The sequence below is a fragment of the Homalodisca vitripennis genome, chromosome X (genome assembly GCF_021130785.1).
Source record: "Homalodisca vitripennis isolate AUS2020 chromosome X, UT_GWSS_2.1, whole genome shotgun sequence".
Classification (NCBI taxonomy): Eukaryota; Metazoa; Arthropoda; class Insecta; order Hemiptera; family Cicadellidae; genus Homalodisca; species Homalodisca vitripennis.
In genome coordinates, this window is record NC_060215.1 from 75,952,024 (window position 1) to 75,978,736 (window position 26,713).

The 26,713-nt window shown below is 29.6% G+C and overlaps 1 protein-coding gene across 22 annotated transcripts in view; it reads right to left on the reverse strand.

Annotated features, from left to right (window-relative positions):
* Window positions 1-26,713, reverse strand: part of LOC124369221 (muscle calcium channel subunit alpha-1-like) — a 413,179-nt gene that overhangs the window by 134,249 nt on the left and 252,217 nt on the right. For 13 of the 22 annotated variants that reach the window (XM_046827077.1, XM_046827074.1, XM_046827072.1 and 10 more), the window contains exons 23-24: window positions 26,240-26,347; window positions 7,928-8,035 (exon numbers count right to left, since the gene is read on the reverse strand). The exons of 1 other annotated variant lie outside the window; for it this stretch is intronic. In XM_046827077.1, the coding sequence (XP_046683033.1) occupies window positions 7,928-8,035; window positions 26,240-26,347 (216 nt within the window). The remainder of the gene's footprint in view (window positions 1-7,927; window positions 8,036-26,239; window positions 26,348-26,713) is intronic. 8 more of the 22 variants (XM_046827092.1, XM_046827081.1, XM_046827079.1 and 5 more) reach the window with 2 other exon arrangements.

The window sequence follows — 26,713 nt, forward strand, 5'->3', positions numbered from 1 at the left end:
GTTATAACTAAGCAACTAAGAATGTTTATCTTAATGAACAAGCAAGGCTATAACACCTTAATTTGTCACTGATATCCCATAATAGTGATCTGCCTTAGACTGTTCTTTTATTATTGCAAAACTATATTAGTTTAAATTTAATTTTGAAGCCATCCTTGTGTTTTCCAATTTTCAGAATAATTTGACTGTTTGGAACAAGTCCTATCCAATTTCTTATGTGTTTATATTCCTCAATTAACTATCCAGTTCTCTCCTCTTCTCTTCACTTCACTCCTTCCCTCATCCTTTTCAACCAACCTCTAGATATTACTTTTTGTTTTCTTCCCTTCATTCTACTCTCATGTATTTTAATGGCACCCTAAGTTCCCCTGTCCTCTTCACATGTTCAAACCAACTCTATTCTTAGACTTTTGTCAAGCACAATCTTCTTTCTTCTCTCATTGTTTGTTACATTACCATGTATTCACTCTTGCTAGCATTAATGTATCACCTCACATAAGCAACTATCCAGTTGTTCATATGCCTCCTTTTTATAGTATTTCCTTGAAGAAGTTAGCCAATACTGGTCATTCTGAGATGATGTGTCTGTGAGGCTGGCAGTGGAATCATTGTGGTAAATAAAAAATAGAGAAATTATTATTAAATTCAAAAATGTAGTGTTGCTTATAATTTAATACAAATACATAATAAGTTATGAATACTAATGCAGACTTGTTTTTAAATATGGAATATCTACTTTTTAAATTCCACAGTGCTTATGTATGGAATAAGATTAATAATTAATTGGATTTGTTTGTTCATTATTTAATTTAGATATTAAAATATTTTATTATCTTCTTTATAGGCTTTAGTTAAAATATTAATTTAATTTTTGCAGTTGTAGGCCTATTTATTAAATTTTTACAGATTAAATGTGAGAAAGAGCCATATAACTTTTTCTGTATAAACAATGGATTTTTTAATTTCATTCATTTTTTCCTAGCACCAATATGTTATGCAAAAATGCTATGACAGTCACCTTCATTTCCTCACTCCTCACGAGGCTGTTAATAATATCTTCCAGCCATTCTATGAAAGGTAGGGCCAACATCACACTACCCTGTCTTAATTCTTTCTCCTGTTTCAGCCAACCTCATCTTCCCTCTCCTACTCTACACACGTATTGCTATCTTCATACATCTTTTTTATGTTTAGTAAATTCCTTTCAAGCCTCTTCTTCTCTATGTCCTCTCATACTTTTCTCCTATTTACACACTCACAGCCTTTCCATATATACAGAAATGTCATTATCAAGTTTTTACTATGTTTGCACTGTTTCTTTAGGAGCTGCTTTACTAAGACACCATACCAAGGTCTATTGTTAACCTACAAAGTCTGAACCATTCTATTCGTCCTTTAAATCCTCTATTCTTTCTCAATTCTCCTCTTCAGAGTTTTCCCAATGGTTTTTCACACTGGCAAACTGATGACACAAACCTATATTGTGACACTTCCATCTGATCCCTTCTTAAAAATCGGTACTATGATTGCCTTCTCACAATCCTTCCACATCTTACATTCCTTTCATAGTACTTACTGTTAACAATCAATGCATACACATTTCTCTCCATCCATTATCATCTCTACTGTTAGCTCATTTCACTCTTTATGATTTCCTCTTCTATCTTCTTCTACTTGAAATCCATCTCCTTATTTATTCATACCACACTCTCATCTTCACCTTCATTTTAGTGAAGATGAAAGTACATCTTTTAGGTTATTTATATACTTTTCCTATTAATTATTTTACTCTTTCTTCCCCCCACAGTGGTTATTTTCATCTTCTTTTACAGATCTCTCATAGATTGCTTTTGCTGTAGCAAACATGTGGTCCATCATTCCTGTCCGTTTTTTCACCCATTCCTACAGTCTTTCACTTGTATATAGATTCTCTAAACTCCTGAGCATTCTAGAACTTTAACTGCAAACTTCTCGTTCTCCTTTTCTGTCCTTTTCCTCCAAATCTCTTTTGTTTTTTTTTTATAAATATTTTAATCTTCAATATCAGAAGTTTTAGGTCACTGCCCAATGTTTGGCATGGTATAACTTCTATTTCATTCTATTACATAGTTTCATCATGTAAGCCACTGGACTCTTCTATTGTTTTTAATTTCTTGAAAATGTATTCTGAGTAAAGCAGGAATAAAGTACAAGTAAACTTTCATCCGAGGGTGATAATGTTTGATTGAATTAATTTTAAACACTATGTACAATAATAAGATAAAGATGAGAAATTATTAAAATCTTATAGTTCCTGTGTATAGTCTTCTGAAACTTCTCCCAATAGTGTCCAGCAGGTTTTGCCTCAAATATCAAAACAAGAGGAAACTTCTATAATTAACTAATAATTAGAATATTAAACTTGCCGTAGATTTCACATATTACAGGACTTCCCAAACAAAAAGCCATTAAGAGCAACAAAATAGAAGGGATGATTTGAAGTAAAATGTGGGCATATGAACCCAGACAAGAGTTTGACCAAACACACAAGGAATCAGTTAATAAATACACAATTATTAATGATACATAAAAGAGAATACAATAACCAAGTTCAGGACAATATTTTGTAATCCTAAATACTACTCTAAACACCTCAATAAGTGAATCAACCTTGCACTTTTACATAATAATTCTTAATTTCAACTTCTCTTCTCAATATAAAAATGTAGATCATTTTCTAAGATTAACTGCCTCAGTGGGGTTTTTAAACTATTGAAATTTGAATAAATTGTATAAATAAATATTAGAAACATACAAAGTTATCAATATTAAAAACCTCATAGTTAAAAAAAAGTAAAGCTGAATTCATATCAAAAAAATTACAGGTGTAAATACATTGAAAGTGGAAGATTTTAGTTGGAGATATCCTTTATCATCTATATAGTATTTTTTTAAACAAAGCCATCAAACATGGATATTTTTCAGGGTTTTTACAAAATGAATTTTTTGTTTTATGGGTAAAATACCCATACATACCCGCTTATTTGTTAGTTTTGTTTTTTTAATTATATTATTTTCTACATCATATTTCAGAAGAGTACCTAATAGCATCAAAAGAAAATTACAAGAAAATATTCTACAGAGGATTTATATGTTGTCAAAAATTAAAAATTTTCTAAATATTTCCTCCTATTGAAATTTAATTATAAGTATGAGCACTTAAAAGCTGGTTGTTGTGAAACAACTTTGTGTTTTATCCCTTAAGAATAATAAACTTGAAAACACTTTAATGCCCTTATTGCCTGTATAGAATTATAGGACATGTCTCATTTTAAAGATATGATAAATACACAGCCAGATGCTTAAAGGTTTCCTAACACAGTGTGTAGTGTTTTATAAATAAATTATAAAATATAAAAAATTTAAGGTTTATTTCTAAATAACCAATAAAATACAATAAAAGGATGTTTTTATTGATATTAATTATATCTTTAACATAGACATGTCTAATAATTACACAACTAAAAATGAGGGCATAAAAGTGTTTAAAGTTCAACATTGTTCTTATACCATTAAAACCAAGATGGCCACTAGTACAGCCGACTTTTTATACAGTTGACATTGAGGAGGAAAACTTTGTGGATTAGAGAAATTTATGAACACAGAGCGTTTCTGGAGAAAAGAGTAGATTTTTAAAACTCATTCTACATAAAGCTCATATAAAGAAACACGTGTAATCCATACATGAATCATATTTTATGTATATTTATAGAGATGTAATCAATCAACACTTATTGAGATCAGATCAGATTAATAACTGTTTATTTCGAGGTACTTTGGGTGATAAACTTTAACATTGACCTTACCATATATGAGTCTTACAAAACTTAACTTTTTTAAATCGTTTGTACCAGGAAAAAGTTGAAAAATTGAGAATGGCCATGGTTTTTATTTCAAGAACAATTATTATAACATGTGTATATTTATATTTGAATGTCTACATGTCTTTGTCTGTTGTTATAAACTTGTTATGATTTTTATATTGAATAAAAAAATTAAATGATTCCAGTTGAATTACTTTAGATTTGCCAATTCTAGTAATTATTATTACGGATTTTTCAAGCTAATCTTTATGTTTAATATATGTATATACATATTGTACATAGTCTGTACCGTACGTTTTGGTAATTAAAAACATTAACTTAAACTGAAAGATGTATGTGGTTACTAAGATTAAAACTAAATTTATCTTAGTTTTTATGCTTATATGGCAGTGTTATGTTTATTATCTTAGTTCTCCAATTCACATCACGCCTAAACATTATCGATACAATAACATTCGTGAAATATTTCAGCCATACTGTGGAGAGTAATCTTCAGTCAAAATATGTTAAACCAAAACTACTTCATAGCGGGGTTGAAATATTTCAAGAGTTTAACTTTATTAACAATGTTTCAACACAGTGTGAACCGGAACACTTCACATACTAATATAATTTATTTGTTTCCTCTTTCATAAGTTGTTGAATCATAAGTTACAAATTAGTTCCACTACAAACACAAGCAAAATGTTTAGGGCTCCAATTGATCTATTTTTGCATAGAGAAATAATTCCATTAGTGACCTTTTCCCTGTTCTGAAAATATTCAAATATTAATTATATCACAAAATTAACTTGCATGAATTTTGTAAAGCTTTACGGAGACAGTGTTTAATAAAAGACAACTGTCCTGGCAATTTGGAAGATGATTTAGATGTACATTTAAAAGGAAGCTTCTATTGAAAATCTACAGAAGTAGTATACAATATGAAAAACATTGCAAAAGACATCGCAAACACACACAAAAATCATGGACCCAAAGCCTAATTCCAATTGGGGAAAAAATGTTTCTACTATTAATCCTTTGAGTGTCAAGGGCTGATGAAGGCCAATTACTTCGGCATCTCCAACATTTGTTGTCCAGTCACTAAATGAATAATTTTAAATAATATTAAAATTAATTTTATATGTTGGTTTCAATATGCAAGTGGTGAAATATATTTACAATCATAAAGAGTAGACCTACATGCAATTGAAAGATTGTAACATTTTACAAAAATATAACAAAACATCCAAAATCCATTTATACAGTTTTTTTAACTTGTTTTACACACACACACACACACACATATATATACACATACACAAAATATAGATAAATATTAAAAATTTGTTATTTTTATATTAAAAAATCAAATTTTTTTGAGATATTCTGTCATAAGTACTTGGTACTAGGCGCACTGTCAACAAAAGTGCCTGCCACTCAAAGGGTTAACGACTAGTTACTAAGAATACTAGCCACTACGCCATCTTTATTCAACTAATCTGTCTATATAAAATGTTGTATGCAATACATATGGTGTTCATTTTTTCGGCTTCTCCTATAAGATATTTGTCTAACTTTACTTGCAGCTAATTTACAATGCTCACCTGTTTGGCAGCCCCTAATTTGTTGCAGTTTCCTCCACTAAACGTACAATATAACTGTTTATATTGTATTAGAAAAATATTAAATGTTGCTTACCATGAACTTTACTAACAGGTAACAAAACTAACTATAAAGGTATGCTCAATTATTTTTATTAATTTTATTCTTATATAGGCCTATCAATTTATCTTACTCCAATGAGACCATGCTGAAATTATAGAAATTTGATTAATAGAATTGGTTGGGTGGTTTCATAGTGATTTTGATATTTAAATTGAATACGCCAAATTTCTCAACTGAAACTATTTATTTCAAAATTAGCATAAAACATACTTACTTAATGGTTTGTTTAAAATCTTCAAATATATTACTAAAGTCATATTTCATTTCACACATAATTTATTGAAATATCAACAAAGTGATTCAAATAGTGTGTATATATATATATATATATATATATATATATATATATATATATATTATTCTACTATATAACATCTTGACAGTACAGAAAAGTTCAAGTGTAGGTACTACGATTATTATAAGCCTAAGAGTAAAATTCAAACATGTAAACTGTCATTTAACAGATATTTAATGTAAGAAAAATGAATAGCTATGGACTAGAGATCAGATAACAGCTCAATTGGGCAGAGCAACTAAGCAAGTCATCTGTTGCTTACTGCTATATGAATATAAGAGCTACTTTTATCAATCTGAGGAAGCCTTGCTCCCCACAGGGGAAAGTGTTCTTCAAACATATATATCTTGTGTTCTCAGCATATTGGATTTTCTGATTTGTACTTTTTAAATTCCTACTGCATATGATTTCTTTTGTGTATCTTTCAGTTATTTATATATCATCAAGGATCATAGCCAACAAAAAGTGATTCATTGCTTCGCTATACCTCAGTCTGTACTTTCAATACTGGAGTCGATAGCAGAAGATCTCATACTACACCCAAAATGTTAGAGCAGGACAGCCCAATTGCCAAATCACAGAAAAACATTATGATGAATAAGTGACAACACCTTGAAATAATTTTGTATTCATGAGAGATCGATCACCCATGCATGCCTGGCACGGTTTAGGTTTGCATAATTGCTAAGAATATTCAAAACAGACTACAAGAGGATGGAGTAGTTGTAAGAAGTGCCTCATTTATAATTCCACTATAAAGTGGTCTCTCCTTTCATAAATAAAATAAGTGTAAGTTTAAAGATCATAATTGCATTAACAATTGAGGAACTGTATATAATGATTTAAAAAAAGTAGTTAAAGTTCACTATAGATTACTGTTAAAGAAGACGAAAAAATAATTGATTGACTATACTCTTAAACCCACTATTTTATTTGACAGTTTTACAAATTATGTGGAAATGGATATTTATGAATTATAAACACTATTGACTGTAATTCTCTACTGATAATGCATAGATTTATAAGTGGGGCTATGAGTACTATAAAAATATAGCATACTTCAAGAATAAATACAATCATCATGGTGAAAAACTCATTTGGCAATATACTTGAAGCCATAATTGATAAAGGACTGTGGCTAATTGAGAGGAAGATTTAGAGTCCTTCAGCATCAATCTGGAAAGATTACAGGAACACTAAAGAAATAATGGCAGCTTCTACCTCAGAAAAACCTTGATCAGTAAAAGCTTCTACCTTACGTGCCTGATACAAAAGTATGTGTTAACAAATTCAAGCTTAAAACCTTCATCAATATCAAGGGAGGGGACACAAGGTTTTATTACAAAATGTCTGTTATTTGTCATTTACTTCATTTATAATTAACATTTAGTTTTTGTAATACCCTATAATTTATTTGTACTTGCTTTGAAAATATGCTTCTTTCTTTTCTGTAGCACTGATTGGTTAAAAAGGAACCGGCCTCAACATTTGACCAGATTTATCACCAAAAGTATGGGTACCTATTTTTAATAACAGTTTGTTATGATTTATTGTTATTAAATTATGTCGTGTTAAGCTTGCTGGCCTACAACAAAATCACAATGACTTTTTCAAAGCTGAACTAACTGAGAACATTTAGTTCAGACATTTTGTTCAATACCTCTGAATTTTACACTATAAACATGTTTCTTATTTAGATTTCTATAAGTTCAGGAGAGTCTCATTATCCTGTAGCATTATCCTCTGTCTTATGTCTAGTATTTTATGTGTTAATTAAAGTTATTTCCTCATTCCAAGATCAATAACAAGTCTCCAATTTTTTTTCCTTTTCTTCTAATATATCCTAATGTATTATTAATTATAATAATTAATATCAGTATATGTATAAGGTGTCTGTATGTATATTTGAAAATGAAACTAGAAATACAAATGATTTAGGTGTACTGAGCTATAATTTAAACACCAAGAGACATACACTTATTTGACATGCACTCTACAAAAGCCATGCACAGCAATCGTTAAAACATCTAAAATAACTATAGCTTAAGACAGGGAAAATTACCTTAAAAAGTTGAACTCCTATGACAGCAAACATGAATTGGAGTAGGTATGTTACCAGCATGATATTCCCGATGGTCTTTATCGCTACTATCACGCATTTCACTACGTACTATAAACAGGAAAAGAGATAGGGAGAAAGAAAATGAGTTGTGTCTGAGTTCTCTTTAAAATACAACATATTATAATACATATTCGTATAATATGTTGGAAGAGAAGAAGTAGACAATAAACGTACGTCGGTACTAGAACATCAATTTTCATTTGTTTAATTGTGGCACTGGCACACAATAAATATTTGCTAAGAGTAGTGAATAGGGAAGAAATGTCAGAGAAAATCAAGAAAGGTTTAATTATAGATAAGTAATCAGTTAATAATTAAAAAAACCAAGCTAAACTCTTCAGGAGATAAATATGATTTAAAAGGAATCAGAATTTAGGAAGAGCAGGGAAAATTTATATAGCGTAAGAAATACAGAAAACTTAACAGAGAAAGAGAGAGAGATAGAAAAGAGATATATAGAACATAGATAGAAAAAGAAAGAGAGAGAGAGAGAGAGAGAGAGAGTGAGAGAGAGAGAGATAGGGAGAGTGAGCACATGTGAGTTTTGTAAATAATAGATATTGTACGATCCATTGGTAACGCCATTGGAAGACTCATCTGCTCGCACATACTGTTAACAGAACTGTTATTAATAAGGAAGAGGGAGAGGAGATGATAAGGACAGGCTTGATATAGTGAGAGGACCTCCTGTCGTTTTAATTACCTTTATCATGGTAACGTGGGAGGGCCTTTCACTGCTATGAGTATCTTCTTCTCATCACGATTGTCCTTCCATCGCTTTTTATCTGCCTTCATCATCAATCTATTTATTTTCTACAGAGATTAATTTGTGATTACAGAAGTATAGAGGCCCTTAAGTATCAAAGAATCTTGGAGATAATGGGGTATCAGCATGTCTCAAGATAATAAAGAAGAGGTACGGACGAAATCAACCTCAATCATTTTGGAAACCCATGTAAATGTGTTAAAAGAGATATAAAATCATTTACTTTTTCTATATATATATATTCTATATATATATATCCTTTTAAACAAGTTTGTGAATCATTTTGAAGGGATGGAACCCCTGCATTAGCTGATGGCTTAGAAGCCCTACATTTTCTCTCATTGTGCAAAATTATTGTATGTTGCTAAGTATAATTATTTTGAGGTATCTTGCCAGTTACTTCAGTCAGACTGATTACAAGTTTTGAACACATTGATTCTTACATATTGAATAAAGGAAATATATTATTATTATTATATTAATTTATAAAGTTTAATGTGTTTCTTAGTTACTAAAGTAATGTTTGGTTTTAATTACCTGCCCTCAAAGAATATTTGTGCTTATTTTTGTTATTACTTTATATTGTAATATAAAAATCGTAATAGAACAGAATTTATTCCAAAATATTATAGTATTTGTATCTATTTCTTTATTTATTTAAGGCCTAATTACATTATTGTTGCTGCAAAACTCCATACAAAATATTTATGTAAAAATGTAATAAACTATCATTCAAAGTTGCTTTGATTTAAGAATTCTCTCCACAAAAACATTCCAGTTTTACAATCTAGTCAAAACACAATCTTTATTATGAATTTTAGGAGACATTATTTGATTATTGATTAAATTATTAAATTTAGTTTTAAAATAAGTGAGGGTAGATATTTTTTAATAAGTTCTACAGCTGTAGATTCCATTCCATGTACCACTATGTTTTGTTCTACTAGTGAAAGATTAAACTCGTACAACAGATTTAATATGAATCCACTAAAAAACTGTCTCGGACCACTTATAAAACTATTTACTGGATAATCTAGCAGGTATTCTATTTATCAAATTTATTGGTAACTATTTAACAAATTTAGTTCTGGAAAACGGTTTCATGCCATATGTATGCCCAAAAAAACCAATAAGAGCTAAAAGACTCAATACAAAATCTTTCAGGAAAATCTTCAGGCAACACATTATTGTACCAGGAGCCTTAAAGACATTTTGGGCTACACAATGAGAAAAACTATATTTTTTTGCATACTTTAAAAGTTTTACTGGTTTCCATGAATAGCTTGTGTGTAACTTCAACATGTGAGGGTAATTTTTAAAGGTCATTTTGCCTGTTTCAAACTGATTTTAAAACTACAATTTGATATAGAATAGTGAACAATCTTTTTTAATTAAATCAACTATAGAGAATCACACACAGTTATTAAAATTATTTTTAATCATAAAGGATTTTAGAAACCACATGTTTCAGATGTTGTTTCTATTAATGCTTTACTACTCACCACTGGTAGAGGGAAATAAAAGAAATGGATGACGCTTCAGGAATACTCCACTTCCAGGAATGACCACTAGAATACTCACTTCTTCACTCTTAAAAAAGTCTTTTATCTCAGAACCCTTTCTGATTACTCTGAATTTTATTTATTAATAAGTATGGTTTATATAATGTTTGAAACCAGTAATTTAACAACAATTAAATTTAAATAATAAATAAGTAGTTAATATATTTTTAATATTTTACTCAAAATATTGATGTTTCTCTTTTAACCTGTTTGAGTAATATCATGATTTTGAGTAGTTAATATTGCCATTACAAAAATAACATAATATGGCCGATATATTATATACTATAAATTCACTCAAATTTATTTTTAACAAAACTTTTCAAATATAAAAGGATTATAATAATTAGAGAACACAAAATATGTAATTACTTTTGAGGTATTAAATATGTGAACTGGTCATCCTAGATAAAAGCCTACAAAAAGAAAAATATTTTGATTAAAGTGGAAAAATGAATTTCCTGTTTAAGTATAATTATGAATTAGCAGCTTTTATACCAATTTAATATTGCTGAATTGTTTCAGGATGTCAAAATTCCTTACATGAAAACATAGTAAGGAACTTTACAACTTAGATGAGTGGGTCAAGTGTTTAAATTTATTGTGTGTTATGATTAATATTTCTCAACTTATTAAAAAACATCCCATTACCAAAATTGCCTCCTATGTCTTACTTATAAGTTCCTACAATTTATAAAACTATTTTCAGAATCTACTTAATCTTATTGTAGTAAAAACACATTTGTAAGATGAATAAAATCAATGTTTCTGAAAGTAGTGAATTTCAATGTGCAACACATTATGGCTAATGTTTTTAATGACATGCTTGGTGCATTGTAAGCTATTCATGCTCTCTATTGGTCAATACTTTTTATGGTGAGAAAAGTAAGCTTAGATCCATAATGCTGTTTTCAAAGACAGCAGATAATTTCTACTTAATTTAAATGTTTGTGTAGTTGAGAACATTTGAAGTTAAACATAGAATATAAAATATCTGCAAAACTTTTGTGAGCTCATGTATCTGCACGTTTGCACATCTTAGTTTTAATATGTCAGATCTACAAAGCTAATACCTTTCTGTACCTCCAAACTGGTGTCAGTTCTGTGTTTAAACTGGTCATAAAACGTTAAAAACAAGACATGCTAATGCAAAAGCCTTAGGCTAGAATGAGCTTGCACTTCTCTGGGCTCCCTGTATAGTCTGGTCCATAACTTACAAATACATGTGTTATTGCTATTTTCCTTATAATTTTTTAAGAAAAAAGATGAGTCTTTTCTTTTTACTTGAGGAAAGTTTCACCATATAGCAAGACCAAAACAGTTTTATTCTATACTACTTATTACATGTATTTTTAAATTTGTTGTGAGGATCTTAATATTATGTGGAATATGTTATAGTATGTGTTTATTATTTACTCACTTTATTATGAATATAGTGAAGTTGCCCTGCAATACATGTACATCACCAGAAACTAAAGCGAAATGTCATTCAATGTATATTTTGAGTTGGGCTGATGATTCAATAGTTTTTTTAATGTGTTGTTAACACATTAAACCACGAAAAACAATAAAGAGTCTTAAGATTTTAAAAGGGTCTCTAGTTGAGAGATTTCTTTATTTAGCTAATGCATATTTTAAAAATTGTCACTTAAAAAGATTAAGGAATCAAATACATATTATCTGTTATAGGACTATAATACAACAGTATATTATGTATATTGTCAGTTTTATGAGTATTTCTATTTTTTAGTTTGTAAAACACTCATTTGTTTCAGTTTAATTTTGCTTGTCAGTAAAAGAGTATTACTCTTCCTCAAAATAAACCTAATTGCAATGTAATACTTGATGTTGGTAGATACAGGGGGTCCGATGAGTAACCCGACAAACTTCTCAAGTGATTTCCTCTTATCAAAATAATGAAAAAAGGTCATATAAAGATATGTCCGGAACGCTTTCTGAGCAAGCTACGGCTAGCGAAAGTTTTTGCACTATTTTCTAGTAAAGGACGGAAATAAAGTGAAACTGATGTTTTTATGGTGTAAAGATAGTTCTTAAATTTATTGGATTTTATGTAAAATGAATTGAAAAATTGAATAAAATACATCCCATACCATTAAGACCCTCCATGTCTGAGATATCAGATAAAATATGCACAATTCGGGCTTGAAAAACATGTTTTGTTTAGATTTGAAGTACTTTAACATCATTAAATGGGTAATAAACATGCAAACTTACAGGGTTACTCATGGGACACCCTGTATAGTTTCCATTTAAACTACTAAAACTATTTTTAGTTTGTTCAGTTCGAATCTACTTTTATCAAAACCAGTAAAATCTTTCATGGGTTTTATTTACTCCCTAAAATTACTGAATAATCTAATTATATGAGTTAAAACGTAATTTATGTTCAGTGAAAATATGTAGCTAGGATAAGTTAATTGTAAATAGGATTTTGTTTTTACAATCAGTTAAGTGAATAAATGAACAGTCTCATAAGAGTATTTTTCAGGAGATGGGAGGAATTAAATGAAGTTAGTCTCTACGTCAACATTTCTTTTACCAGAACAACAACATATCAGACAAAGTTTGTACTGTTAATCGTAATTGTCAAGTTTTAACTGATGATGGAATAAAGCCGAACAGAATTAACATTACACTGATTACAAGTTTGGGAATAACAACATGAATATGCAAGGTAATTTCCTTTTCATTGGAATTAGTTCCATAGCATGTAAAATATCTTTTCTACTCTGCATCTTTTATCAAAATCTGTGCAACCATCTCACTCATGCAGAAATTCAAAGAAATGCTATAAGCAGCAGAATTCACACTACCATGATTCTTATGTTATACTCACAGACCTAAGTAAGTTGTGCTGTGTGATTATTGTGTTGTTATCAAGAAAATAATAACAGTAAGATTTTCTTGATAATAAGATATTGATCAGTTCATTATGTCACAGATCACACAAATATTGACATGGATCAAACTAAAGGGGACAACATGTTATTGTGACTTCTATTTGTTGCCTCTAAACTTTGTAGTCCCGTCATACATTAGAGAATCTGACAATATATTATCGCTAAAATGTTCTTTCTATGCAGTGAGCATTTTATTGGTGCTGTTCATTAAGATCATGGCAGTTATACATTAATCATTGTAACATCTGTTTCTGACTGGATGGTACTGGGAGACAACTTGTGCTGCTACTGGGCTTCAGCTTTCCTTCCAACATTTATTCCCTTAAAATACTCGGCCAATGGAATGAGAAATTTAGTTAATTTTTTACTACCTCTATCTGTAAAATAGAAAGATTTAAAAATAAAAACAAAAATAATAAACACCTTTATCAGCTGGGTTTACTGGTTATTTTATGCTAATATACACACTTTAACTAACTCTTGATTAAGTCTGGGTTGGAGATAAAAGACAGGCTCATACTGCTTTGACATGACCACTTAATTGTCTCTAATAAAGATTGTTATGATCCTCAAGATTTAAGGGCTACTCGATATTGTTAAATGTTTTGCTCTATTTTTTAAGCTCAAAACCTAATGTAAAAGATTAAAGTACAGAAAAAAAAAAAAAAAAAAAAAAAAAAAAAAAAAAAAAAAAAAAAAACACAACCATTAAAGTACCAAATCATTAGTACCAACCATTAAAGTCATAACAGCATAGTTCTGTTTCCTATGTATGACCTGAATCAAATACCAAGATGTAGCAAAATACAAAACACTGATAAAATCTTCACAACACAATCTTCTAATACATACAGCTACCTATGGGCAATTGTAAATGCCAGGAGGTGGTTCAGTACTTCCAGGCAACTGAATAATGGCAATGGGCAAAATTCTTTGAGGAGGGTGAATAGAAGAAACTTTGTCTATTTGCTTCTGCCTACTTAGTGTATATTATCCTAACTACTAGACTATTTTTTATATCCTAGAAATGTAAATGACTTGAGATTTTTTCCAAATAAATGCAATTAAATATTTCTAGACATCTAGAATTACCTTAGAATCAGGAAATAAAAAAAGCATTTGTTTTAATTGGTGAAATAAATCTGCCACACCAACTGTCTTTTTGGTTGTTTGTAGACTGTATGCATCACCTCTGCCATTCTACAGTTACCTATGGCTAGCCATTGTATGTTATTATTGTTTTGTTGGTGTTTTACTTTATCAATAGTACTTAGTTTTAAGTGATTGGTTTTTCACACAAACTTAATTGTTGTTTATGGTACATCCAAAGTTGTTATCTCTTCGTGATCTTTTTGTATTTTAACCCTATAATTTAGGATTTTTACCTGAAGAAGATAGAGAATTCTTCTATTAGATATTTGACTTTTTATAAGACACAATTACCGCTGAATATACAGTATTTAATAATACCTTTATCCTTTAACTTTCTTGTCAAACTTAAATATGCTAACTTGCTGTCTTATTCTTCTTAACAAAAAAGACAATATTTCTATCCTATAAATTTTTCTTAAGTATTGACAGTATTGAAGTTTTTTAAAGCTAATTTTGGTTCTTGTGCATGTCTATATAACAGACACATAAAAATTCATTTAAAAGTTACCATTGTTTCCATCAATGTGTAAAAAAACACAAACTAGCATTCACCACAACTTGCATAAATACTTTCAAACTATGTTTTCAATTTCTTCATATTTGTTCAGAAGTTTTGTGATAACATTTGCAAAGTGAGAAAAGAAAATGAAGGTGGTAAAAAGTAGTAACAGCACTGACCCTAAAGGTCCATTATATTAAGGATACGCTTCTGTAATAAACTGTAAACTTTACACATTCTATACTCCACCCAATAAACTAAAATAGTTGCTTCTTTATTTTTTCATAACTGATCGTTACAGTTGCCATTTCATGTAACAAATATTTAGTTTTCTCGGGTATCCACTAGTTTTGCTTTTTATGATAACGAATTATTGTGAATATTTGCCATCATAAATTGTGTAAGAAGCAGGTTGCAAATAAGTACAAAAGAACAAAAGAGTTCCCTCTCAATAATGATAAATTAATAAACAGAAACATACCGGTACCACAATCCCTGATGTTCAGGGATTATCAGAGATGACTAGAAAGTCCTATAGAAGTAGACATGAAGTACAATATTAGAATTCTGTTTAAGATATACAATACTCTCAGACTGAGTATCATAAAACCCAAAAATGACACCACAACATTTCAAGCACTGGATATTTATGGAACAAAATATAGAAAGAGAACACTCAGATGACTTGAAAACACAATGTTAATCTAATTTAGAACAGTAGATCACAAATATCATATACAAAAAAACTAATACTAACATAAATCAGCAATGCTGGTTTTAATACCATTATATGAATTGGGATGAGATCAATCCTTTGAAATCACTGAGAACCCAAATTGTCTACATAAAAATTAAATCTAAGCTATTGTGTTTTAGATTTTGTCAAGTTTTTGCTTTGACAAATTGACTTGACAGGCAATTTGAAGTCTGCTGTATAGCTTGGCCCCTCCATGTTACTGATTTTTTATGATTTATCTACTTTTCTTTGTTAGTTATGTTGTGTTACATTATTTATCTACATAAGAAAGAGATCTGATTGCAGGTCTCAATAGGTAAAATTTTTCTGTTTTTGTGACATTTAAGGATGGCAATTATCCGCAACAATCCTGATACATAATTCTTAAGTGGTTATTTCTTTTCATATTCATAAATGATCTAGAGTACATACAATAAAAATAATATTTTAATATGTTTATGAAAAATTATTCATTAAACTTGTTTATTCTTAATCACCAGTTTATCATTGGTGATTAAATATAAATCTGTGGAAATTACTTTCCAATCGTACAGTAGCTCAACTCCAAAAGGTTTGTGACCTGAAGATACGTAAAGAAATTTGAAATAATTGAAATCAGTAGGTGTTCATCATACATTTAAAAAATATAAGTAAAACATTATTTTTAATGCAATATATTTACAAACCCCTTTGATATATTTCTAAACTTAAATAATTAGTTCTGAAAAACGATAACCCCAAATACAAAACAGTCTCCTCATCAAAACTTTTCCTGATAGTTTTTTTAGTTTGATGGACAAGCTTTTATTTAATGTTATATAAAAGAACATCCAGTGTTTTTATTCAGTTTGTCATATTTATATGTAAATTTTTTCGTCATATTCCAAAACATTTTTACTGTCATTTCAAAAAATATTCAATCCATTAGAAGCAATCAGACAAATGTAAGTTAGATATTGTTTCATCAGTTAAGCCAAACAACCATTCCAAATGTAAAGCAAAAAAAAAAAACAAACCATGAATGAAAGTGACGTGGGAGATTAGTATTAAACTTGTGAAGCGCACGGCACCAGGGACGCAAGAAAGGTGTGGGAGTGAAGAAATGCCATTCCATGAGGTTCTCCATGTTATTGATAGGTAATCACAATAATTGTACTCATATGATAAAAGCTTTTCCAGCCATTTAAATATCAATATTAAAAAATCTTTAACTCTAAAATGTCAGTTTAAAACCAATCTGGCTATACTAAATCAAATTCTGCTCTAAATTTTGGATTTATTTGAAGATCTACGCTTAAGACTATACAATGTTTTTCTTCTGTAGCTCAACATCAAGGATGAAATATTGAGGCGACTAAAGAACTTGTAGTTAGTTAATACAGTATATTCTGAAAAATAGTGATTCAGTTTATTAAGAATAATGTATGTGTCTTTTCATCCATCTCATCAGTTAGTGCCATAAAGCATTCAATATCGTATATTCTGCTTTATAAAAGACTTTTTCTTATCACCTACATATTTTTACTTCTACTCCCTCTCTCATACACAGTAAATAAGAAAATATAGCAATAATTCTAAAATATAATTTCAATTGGAAATATCTGTTTTGTAATCTCCCAAGTAAAAGGTAGGATTTTATGATCATTTCCATATGTACGTGGTACAAATGTTTAAAGAAAACCCATAAAGAGACATTTGTACCAAATTGGGTATACTGTACAGTTGATGATTATCCAAGTATATTTTACTCAAATTTTTGAAATTGTATATTTTTTAGGTCTGGTCAAAAAACAAAAGATTTAAACAAATTCTTCCAAAGATGTTATTACTCCTAATTCATTAGATTTTTAAGAAAATTACACAATTAAACTATGCCTCTTAGAAATGTCTGATTTAAAACTTACTAAAGATTTAAATTAAAAAAAAAATATCTGATTTATTGAAGATGGTTGTTGTAAATGGGTTCTAATGATGCTTTTACAATTATTGTCTTTTCTAGTATGTTAAATAGTTAGAAACGTAAATAAACATCTGCTTGGAAATTACTTTAAAAAAATAAATGTAATTTTGCTATGGACATTTTTAAGATTCTACACATAAGATTAACGTAACATTCATCAACACAACAATAGGTCAGGTAGGCCTATTAGGCATTGAATTTAATTAATTTTTATATATATATATATATATATATATATATATATACAATACCATTTTGAGTCAAATATAAACTCAAAATGAACTGTTGTTTCCAGGGCTGCTGTACTGAGTAAAGTGAGCATTTTGTTTAGGAATGTGTTGTCAGGTAGACAAAGTCCTATCTAAGTTTAGGGTTGCCATATGGTGATGTTGCAGAAAGAGGACATTTTAACTGATGAGTCGCTAATGTTGGAGAGACATCCCAGAAATATTTTGACAATTAAGCATTAAATAACACGTTTTATTAAGTTTTAACATCAAAATCAAATTAAACAATTCACTAATATTATACCTATATTCCAAAATGTTTTAAAGAAAATATTTTTAGTACTTATTTTGTATTTAAATATTGTAGATCACAAAATCTTTAAAAAAATCATAAAGGAGTCAAATGTAATGTATACAACAACACACTTTTTATAATTTTTTAATAAACTGCAGAGACTATAGGAGCCTTTCTTATAAATATTAATTAATTATTGAATAACAAACTTAACCACATTTATAACACTGGCTTCTTGCTAATTAACTTAATTTCCTTGCAAATAGCAAGTGTAGAAATAAAATGTTGAATTCTTAAGTAATTTTTTATTGCCTTATCAACTACCAACAATACAATATTTTATATTTTAGTAGCAGTAAAATTAGCCAACAATATAAACCTATAACAACAAATTTAGCTATCTACCAACATTACCATTTAGGTTATAGGTCACTACTTGAATATTCAACTTATTTAAAGATACTGATATTAATATAATTTATTACTTTCACATCTCATTTGCAAAGGTCAAGTACTATAGTCATTTGGTTGTACCAAGTGTACCAATATGGATAGTACCAAGTGTATTTGGTTGTAGCCCCTATCTTGTTAAATAAATCTTTATTTGACAAAAGATATTTGTAGAACTCTTGGCAAGAATGTAATTTGAAAATATATTTGACACAGTAAATACTTGTAATTGAATCTACTGTTAATGTATTCCTTTCTTTGTCCTTTGAGCAGCCAAGATAAAACACCCTCTGTAGAAACGCAAATCAGGAAATCTTTCCTAAAGAACTAATTACACTAAAACTAAAAATACAGCTGTTCTTTTATTAAATTCGGTACTTAGGCATGTTGGTCTCCTTTTTACATTTGGTACTTTGACACGTTGGTCTCCTTTTTATATTTGGTACTTTGGCCTGTTAGTCTCCTATCACAGTCAGAATTAAACCATATTAAATGCCTTAAACATTAATCCTTACGATATAAGCTAAATTGCCGCATCTTTTACAGTACAAAATTACACAATAAATACCAAAATGCTCGTCTTGGTTCAATTCATTTGATTTTCTATTTGGTTTGGTTCACTCATGTCACTTTGGCCGGTCTCTTAAATCTTCATGTCCTCAGCGATTGACAACATATTTTAATATAAGTGAAAACTAACAAAGTTTTCTGCCGAAATCAAAGCCTCAGAGTTATAAGACTAAGTGAAAAGAGAGAGTAAGCTCAGCTTTGGCAATCATTACATGATAAATACAGTTACAAACATGTAATACTTGAAAGGATGATATGATTTCGGCTAATGTTATACGTATGTAACAAAATTTATAACACTACATTTCGATGATTGATATCTACTATCATTGTAAGGTGTGAAAACAATTAATGCCTAAAACCTACTATGTGCGACAATGGACTGCTACTAAAAAAATAAAAACAAAAGATGGCAACATACCCTAAAACTGCTTGAAGTTCAGAAAATGAACAGTTTATGTGTTGGTTTTATACATTAATTGTCTTCACACCTGACAAAGAGGCTAGATTTAAATCCTCCAAACACAGTGTTAAACGTTTTTAAGCAAATAGAAAAGAGGAGATTTTTTAGTTTTTGTGAAAATTTTCTGGAGCTAAATACTTATCATAAAAATCAAGCAATCACCAGAAAATCCATTGATATGGCAACCCTAGTAATATAGACTTTGTCAAAGCTTGTAGGTTTTATGACAATAAAGATAATTTGTATTTGTATGTTCAAGGTTTTCTATTTTACCACCATTGAGCATTTAAGTATATTGATCCAAACTCTGTACAAACTGGGTCCAGAAACTCTCAACTAATAAATAGAAACAGAGAAGACTTCTATGTCTAGTCAAACAAAAAGGAAATAATATTTTGCATTAAATAGTGAATTGTAATGATACAGTACAAAACTCTGTAGATGGAAACCATGGATTGGCATACATCTTTTCATTATATATAATACAGCTTATGATTTTACTCATTAACTGGCAGCTGAAATTAAATTTGAGACTACACTTGACTCAGTTTTACACAATTCCTAACAGAATATTCATGAAATGGTAGATTAGAGCTTAATATTTATTAAAAAGTTTCCCTCTCTCACAGCACTGATCATATACTTCTTTATATGTATAACTTTTGGACTATTACACACTCAATTCACCTCTACATCTTATTGGAGGGGTTAGCAAGATTATAATACATCCTTTGCTGACAAAAGTCTGGGTAGTACCAAAAATAGCAGCATCCAGTCTGCCACGCTCTCTTCTGGTAAGATATCAGTGACATAATATACCTCAATATCTTCTTCAAGATATTACTACCTAGTTGACACAAGAAATCTGTGTGCCAGCTATGGATAGCTCAAATCACCATAAGGAATCAACTAATAGCAGAGCGAGGATCCCTGTACACAAAAACTTACTCAGGTGACATTGGCCAAGATATGTTGGGAGGACGACTGCACCAAGAATGGCCTAAGAAAAATAATAGACAATAAGGGGAAGGAAACATCAGCAACTGATTTCAGGTCCTTATCTGCTGCCTTAATGAGGGCTCTATATTGAACCGTAATTGCAAGACATCCCCCATTGCACCAAGGAAACGCCAGCAACTATCTCAGTAAAATGCTGATTATGATATCTATTCAGTTATAGAGTATTTACAAACAGAAATATTCAAAAGTCCACACTTGTTTTAGACTTTACTAGACATGAATGCCTTTATTCATCTCATCTAGGTTCTCCTCAACAATGAACAACCAGGCTGATCTTTGTAGTTAAAATTCTTACAGTTGTTAATCAAAGTCATCAAGAGCTACAAGGAAATCAACAGGATGAAGTATGTGTAAATTTCTGGGAACAGCAGTTAGTGCAGGCATCCAAATTTGTAGTCAGGGAACCTCAAAATATTTATTTTCTTCATCTAAAACAGTAGTGATTGATAAAAGAGTCTTGGAGGAAGGTCTGGCAAGCCATCCATCCATCTCAGGCTTCTGAGTCAGCCTGTGTTCCAATCATCAAGATACATCTATACAACATAGTGATCAGCCCCTCCAATTAAAAGGTGAAGATGGGTGCATGCTTAGGCAATACTGGCCCACATCCATCCACAATAACAGAAACTGCTTCATACTCTATCTTATAAATTATAAATTTACAGTTAAATATTGTCTGAGGACAAAGAAATAAAGCATGAAATAAAGATTAGATTTAATGCTAGAAAACAAACTGCATGCCTGTTTTTCTTAGAATTCTCTATCTATGGATGTAACTTATAAGTATTTTTAAATTGATTAAGCCTTGTAATAGGTATTTTTTGTTTCAATATCATCCAGAAGAAGTTCCAAACCTTCAGGTTAGTAAGGGTTTTGCAGATTTTATTGAATATTATTACATCATCGAAAGATTTTCACCATGTTTCTAAGTTGACTCAAGCTGTTCCAAAACTCCTGCTATTGATTAATGGAAAAAAAAGTTTCAAACAAATGAGAACCCAGAGTGAGCAACAGAACCCTCCAGAAGATGTAAAGAAGAAGTTATGGAAAAGAGAAACCATTGCTCAGTACTCTGAGGACCATGTTATAGTAGGAATATGAAAAGATAAGAGAACAGTGCTCTGTATATATACTGAAAATAGGAATAACTCACCGATACAGGAAACAAATGTTGCACTAGAGTGTAAAACCCTTAGCCCATTATTGAATACAACACGTATATGTCAAGGGTCAATATAGGTTAGAAAGGATCAACTGATGGCTTACTATCCCTACAAATGATGATCATAAATGGATTTTTGCATTAAATTCTGTGATGGGAATTCCTAAAATATAGTCATAAGAGACCAAAATTAGATGATTGAGCAAAAATCTTACCAATTGAAATTAATTTTTACCTAAACAGGCTAATAGTAGAATATCCAAAGTCTAATTTTAGTGTCATAGTGCAATAAACATGGACTCACATGTGTGCTTTAACCATATGACAACAGCCTAGGTATCATATATATATATATATATATATATATATATTGCAAGAATGACATAACTAATATGCATACAAGATATTATACAAATATATTTTATGTAAGTATTAACCTAGATTACAGCACATGGAGAAAGTCTACACATATTCTAGCAGCAGTGACTGTGTTAAGAATAATCATTTAGGCCCAATTCTAGTCATCTTAATGGACCTGGGGCTTCAGTTAGTATCAGATTTGATCAATCACAAGTAAAATAAAATAATAGTAAGGTTATAGATGAAATGGACTTTATAAAATATGTTCATGTCAATGCAGGAATTGAGCTTATAATATCCCTAACCCAGGCTCAAAGATGTAGCAAATTGGGAGTTCTCAGCTCCAAACAATACTCTTACAACAATATGGGTTACTCTTCCTACGATATGACCATAGAGCTTTGAATATAATAAACAACTTTTTATATGATTCATGAAATACAAATGAAACATCTAGACATAATTTTAGGATCTAACGACTACATTTTTACGAAATCAAATTCATCTCCTCCTATGTCAGCATAAATTAAACAGCATATTCTTTAAAGTTTTTTAATATGATAAGAATAATGATATTAAAATGTAAGAAAGATATATGTCACAATTGGTGTTTCCTTGGGAAAATGGTGCCATTCTAAATTAACACATTTTCTCAAGTACTACTTGTTTCTTATTTCTTATAACTTTTTTTTAACTATCTTAAATTAAATTTTGGATACTTATTGCTGATGAACGGTTTGTACTAAATGATAGAACAGTACATTCATAGAGCAGTTATTAAATATAATCCAGACTTTACATTATTGGATTGATATATATATAGAACTCTATTAAAGGTGACTAATATTTACAATATGTTTGGGCTTCTATATACTGTGTTGTATAAACATCTTTTTATTCTAACAATGGATTACTTGTGTGACTCACGAACCTTTGATAAACTCAGAGACAAAATGATATTTCTGGTTCCCCTCTTCTTTTCTTTGTATGTTATCTGTCTCATCAAAGCCAAACAAATTGTGTGATAGGCCACACACTCTTAAGAGCTTAAATATATTACCACTCAAGGCTCTGTGGTTTGACCTCGTCTTTTTCTACTTTTGAACAATCTGCAGTTCTCTATTAAAGCCTCCAAATTACTTTAGGAATGCAACATTTCTATCCTCAGATATGGTGTCATATTCTGGAGCATCTATCATAGCCTTCATCTCAGCATTTTGTACATTTAAATGCTTTAAAGTAGATTACAACCTAATATCATTGACTTACATTTGTGTGACATTGCTAGTTATAGTTAATTGAACGTTTAACTGTGCATTCCAAAATCTTAAAATCGTGATTATAAAATTTGTAGGAGTTATAATATTATCATTATTTACCATACATTAAGTAAAACTTCAGTCATATAGTAATATCACTAGAAGTGTATGAAGTGCTATTTTTAATTGAGAATTTCATTGTTTGATATTGAGTATTTATGAATTAAATTTTAGTATCTAATAGTGTATGTATGTATTTATTAAAAAATATATTTTATTTTATTTTTGTTTGGAATAGATACAATTATTAATATGTCATCTACGATAAGATATTTCCTGTAATACTTGTTATTAGTTTCCTTGCAGCTGAAAAAATTAAGAAACAATAATTCTTTCACTCCCTGGTCAAGACTATTTTTAAATTTAAAATGCAATTAATTTTATAGTTGTGTTTTAGGCTTTACTGGACAATCATGGACGATTATCCACTTGGCAGATTCCTAAATTTCACAGTAAAAATATTACATTTTAAAAAGTGACAAAAATAATCAAAATTAAGTTTTAAAATATTGAATACACATGTTAGAAGTATTAAAGAGATTTAAACGGTTTTATAAATAACATGACTTAATAAAAATGATCAGGAATGATAAAAATTAATCTGTCACCTAATATAAATAGCAATTATCAGCTATTTACACCTCTTATTGGTGGTTTAATGGATAATTTAAACTCACTTATCCACAATATCCATACCTGTTTTATATAATCGAAAGAGTTTAGTGTATTGAAATATGATGTAGGTACTATTATCAGTACTGATTTACATATTTGTATTTAATTTTATACTGTCTTAGTTTCAATATTCATTTATAAATCTTATATATTTGTAATGCTTTATGTACTTTTTTTAACAAAATTTGTATGTTGTCTGTTGTTATATTTTTAAAGTTTAAATGAGCTTTTCTTCTTTATAATAGTTATTACATTAATTCTATTGAATAGTTATTTAACATTAGCACTGTAAGTAGATTATCTTACTTTGATTTAGGCAATATGAACTTTGATTGATTAATATCAAAGCCATTCACCAGCAGTCATGTAATAAATAATAACTATACCAATCACACCAATTTTATTTCATTTTCTTACTCACAACTGAGATTTTTTTTTAATTGGAATACCATATGATTATATACCTTTCAAATTTTTAGTAATGCAATCTGAAATCATCATTTAGTTGTTAGAAAATAGGTAAATAAACACACTTCGTCTTAAGTATTTTCTTTTTGGAATGCTTCATTGTTGTGGTTCTGAATATTATTTAAATTACCATGCATTCTGGTAATTTTACTCCAACAGAATATGCAGATGGATGTTTTGTGTGGAAAGTGTGCTGGTAATGCTTCACATATTAACATTTACGTGAAAGTATATTCTGTTTACTGATCATATAACAGAATAATGAATTTTTGTTAAATTGCTCTCAACACTTACATACTTAAATAGGGCCTTACCCTTTTGGTGTTTCATGAGTTTATTTGGTAACTTATTAATAATTAAGTTAACTATTCTCAGATACTTATAAATCTGGTCTCACTGGTTGCATGTGTATATTGTCCAGCTATTTTAAATGTAATAAACAATTAAACACTTTCAAATTTAATGAAATATTATGTTTATTTTAAAACTGAATGAATACAGTGAAACATTTTACACATTGATACTAATATAATAGTATCACAACTATTCATTTTAAGCAACTTTTACAAGTTGTAAAAAGTCTATATACACACAGACAGGAAACAAAATTCTTTTAAACATAGGCTCCATTTGGTTGTACTTTTTTTATATTTCAATGCCCTAACCCAATTTATTAAAGATTGGTCACTCATGAGACACCATAATTATGTAGATGATAAAGTTTTATAAGTTTAAATTGTGTTTTCAAGACAGACCTTCAATACCTAGAAGCCCAAATAATTTTAGAGCTCTCTGAAAAAGAGAAAATTTAAATCAAATGAATGTTTAAAAATATTAACTGAAAGTTGCTTTTTAGAGTAAAGAGAAGTCATGTTGTAACATTATGATTATATTAACTAACAGAATTCCATATAAAGACAGAAACTCTATGAATGATATAGTTGTTCTAAGAAATGTCAATCATGATTTACTAGAGATCAATTAGTTAGTTACCATGCAGTGAATATAAAACATTATTAAACATAAGTACATCATGTAGTGAGTAGGAAAATTATTTGTTTCCAATCTAATTATAATAAATTATTTAAAAGATGTTTTATGAATTCTGTAGTTTATTATGATTTTATAAAAGAATTATTTTTATTTCATAATTGAGTATATAAGCCCTCTATTAATTGTGTAAGTAACTGTACTAATTCAATGTGCAATATAATTGTTTTTGAGCAAACACCTTAAAACAATGTTTCGGTTTGAAAAGTTTCAAACATTTTTACTATTGGTTGTCGTGAATGAATATAAGAATACATTCTCATACAATTAAACCTTTTCATAGTTGAACTCATGGCTAAGACATACAAAGTTTTCAAGAGGAGTTTAAGTGGTAGTTTGTAGTCTATGTAGCACACACTAACTCTAACCTACAGGTAGCATAATACCTAGTATTATATGGAACACTCAATGAGACAAGTTAGCTCATGCCAGATATCGTTCAGAGGTCTGGCTATCTGGATCTGGGGATCCTACTTCTCGAAAGGCAAAACAACCTCAGGGCATTTCATGTATCACTGACTGAGAGTAAAGGGGTGGGTGGGGGTGGGGAGGAGTTGGGGTGAAAACCATGACCACGGGGTTGCTACCCGACTTTACCTTGAACAATTGCACTCCAATAACTGCAAACATGAACTGAAGCAGACAGGTAACCAGCACAATGTTGCCGATTGTTTTTACCGCGACTATCACACACTGGACTACATGCTAAACATTACACCCAGAAAGTCAACATTAATAAAAGTACATCGCATACCACCTGAACATAATTCCAAATCATACAGTAAAAATTTAATATTTATGATTTCAAACAAACGTTCTCCCAATACTATAGTGTGTTTATTTTAAAGTTTTTTTTTCATATTTTACATTTATCTAGAGAAGTTTACAACACAAAACTTTAATAAAATATATTTAAATTAATAAATTCTAAATGAACTATTTTCTAAGTTAGTAACATGTCAGCTAAACATTCAAACTTGTAAATTAGTTGTTTTCAATTTGTTTGTATATTTGACAAAATATTCAAAAATGCTGTAGTTGTAATATTTTTTAATTTGAACTTTGGACGGT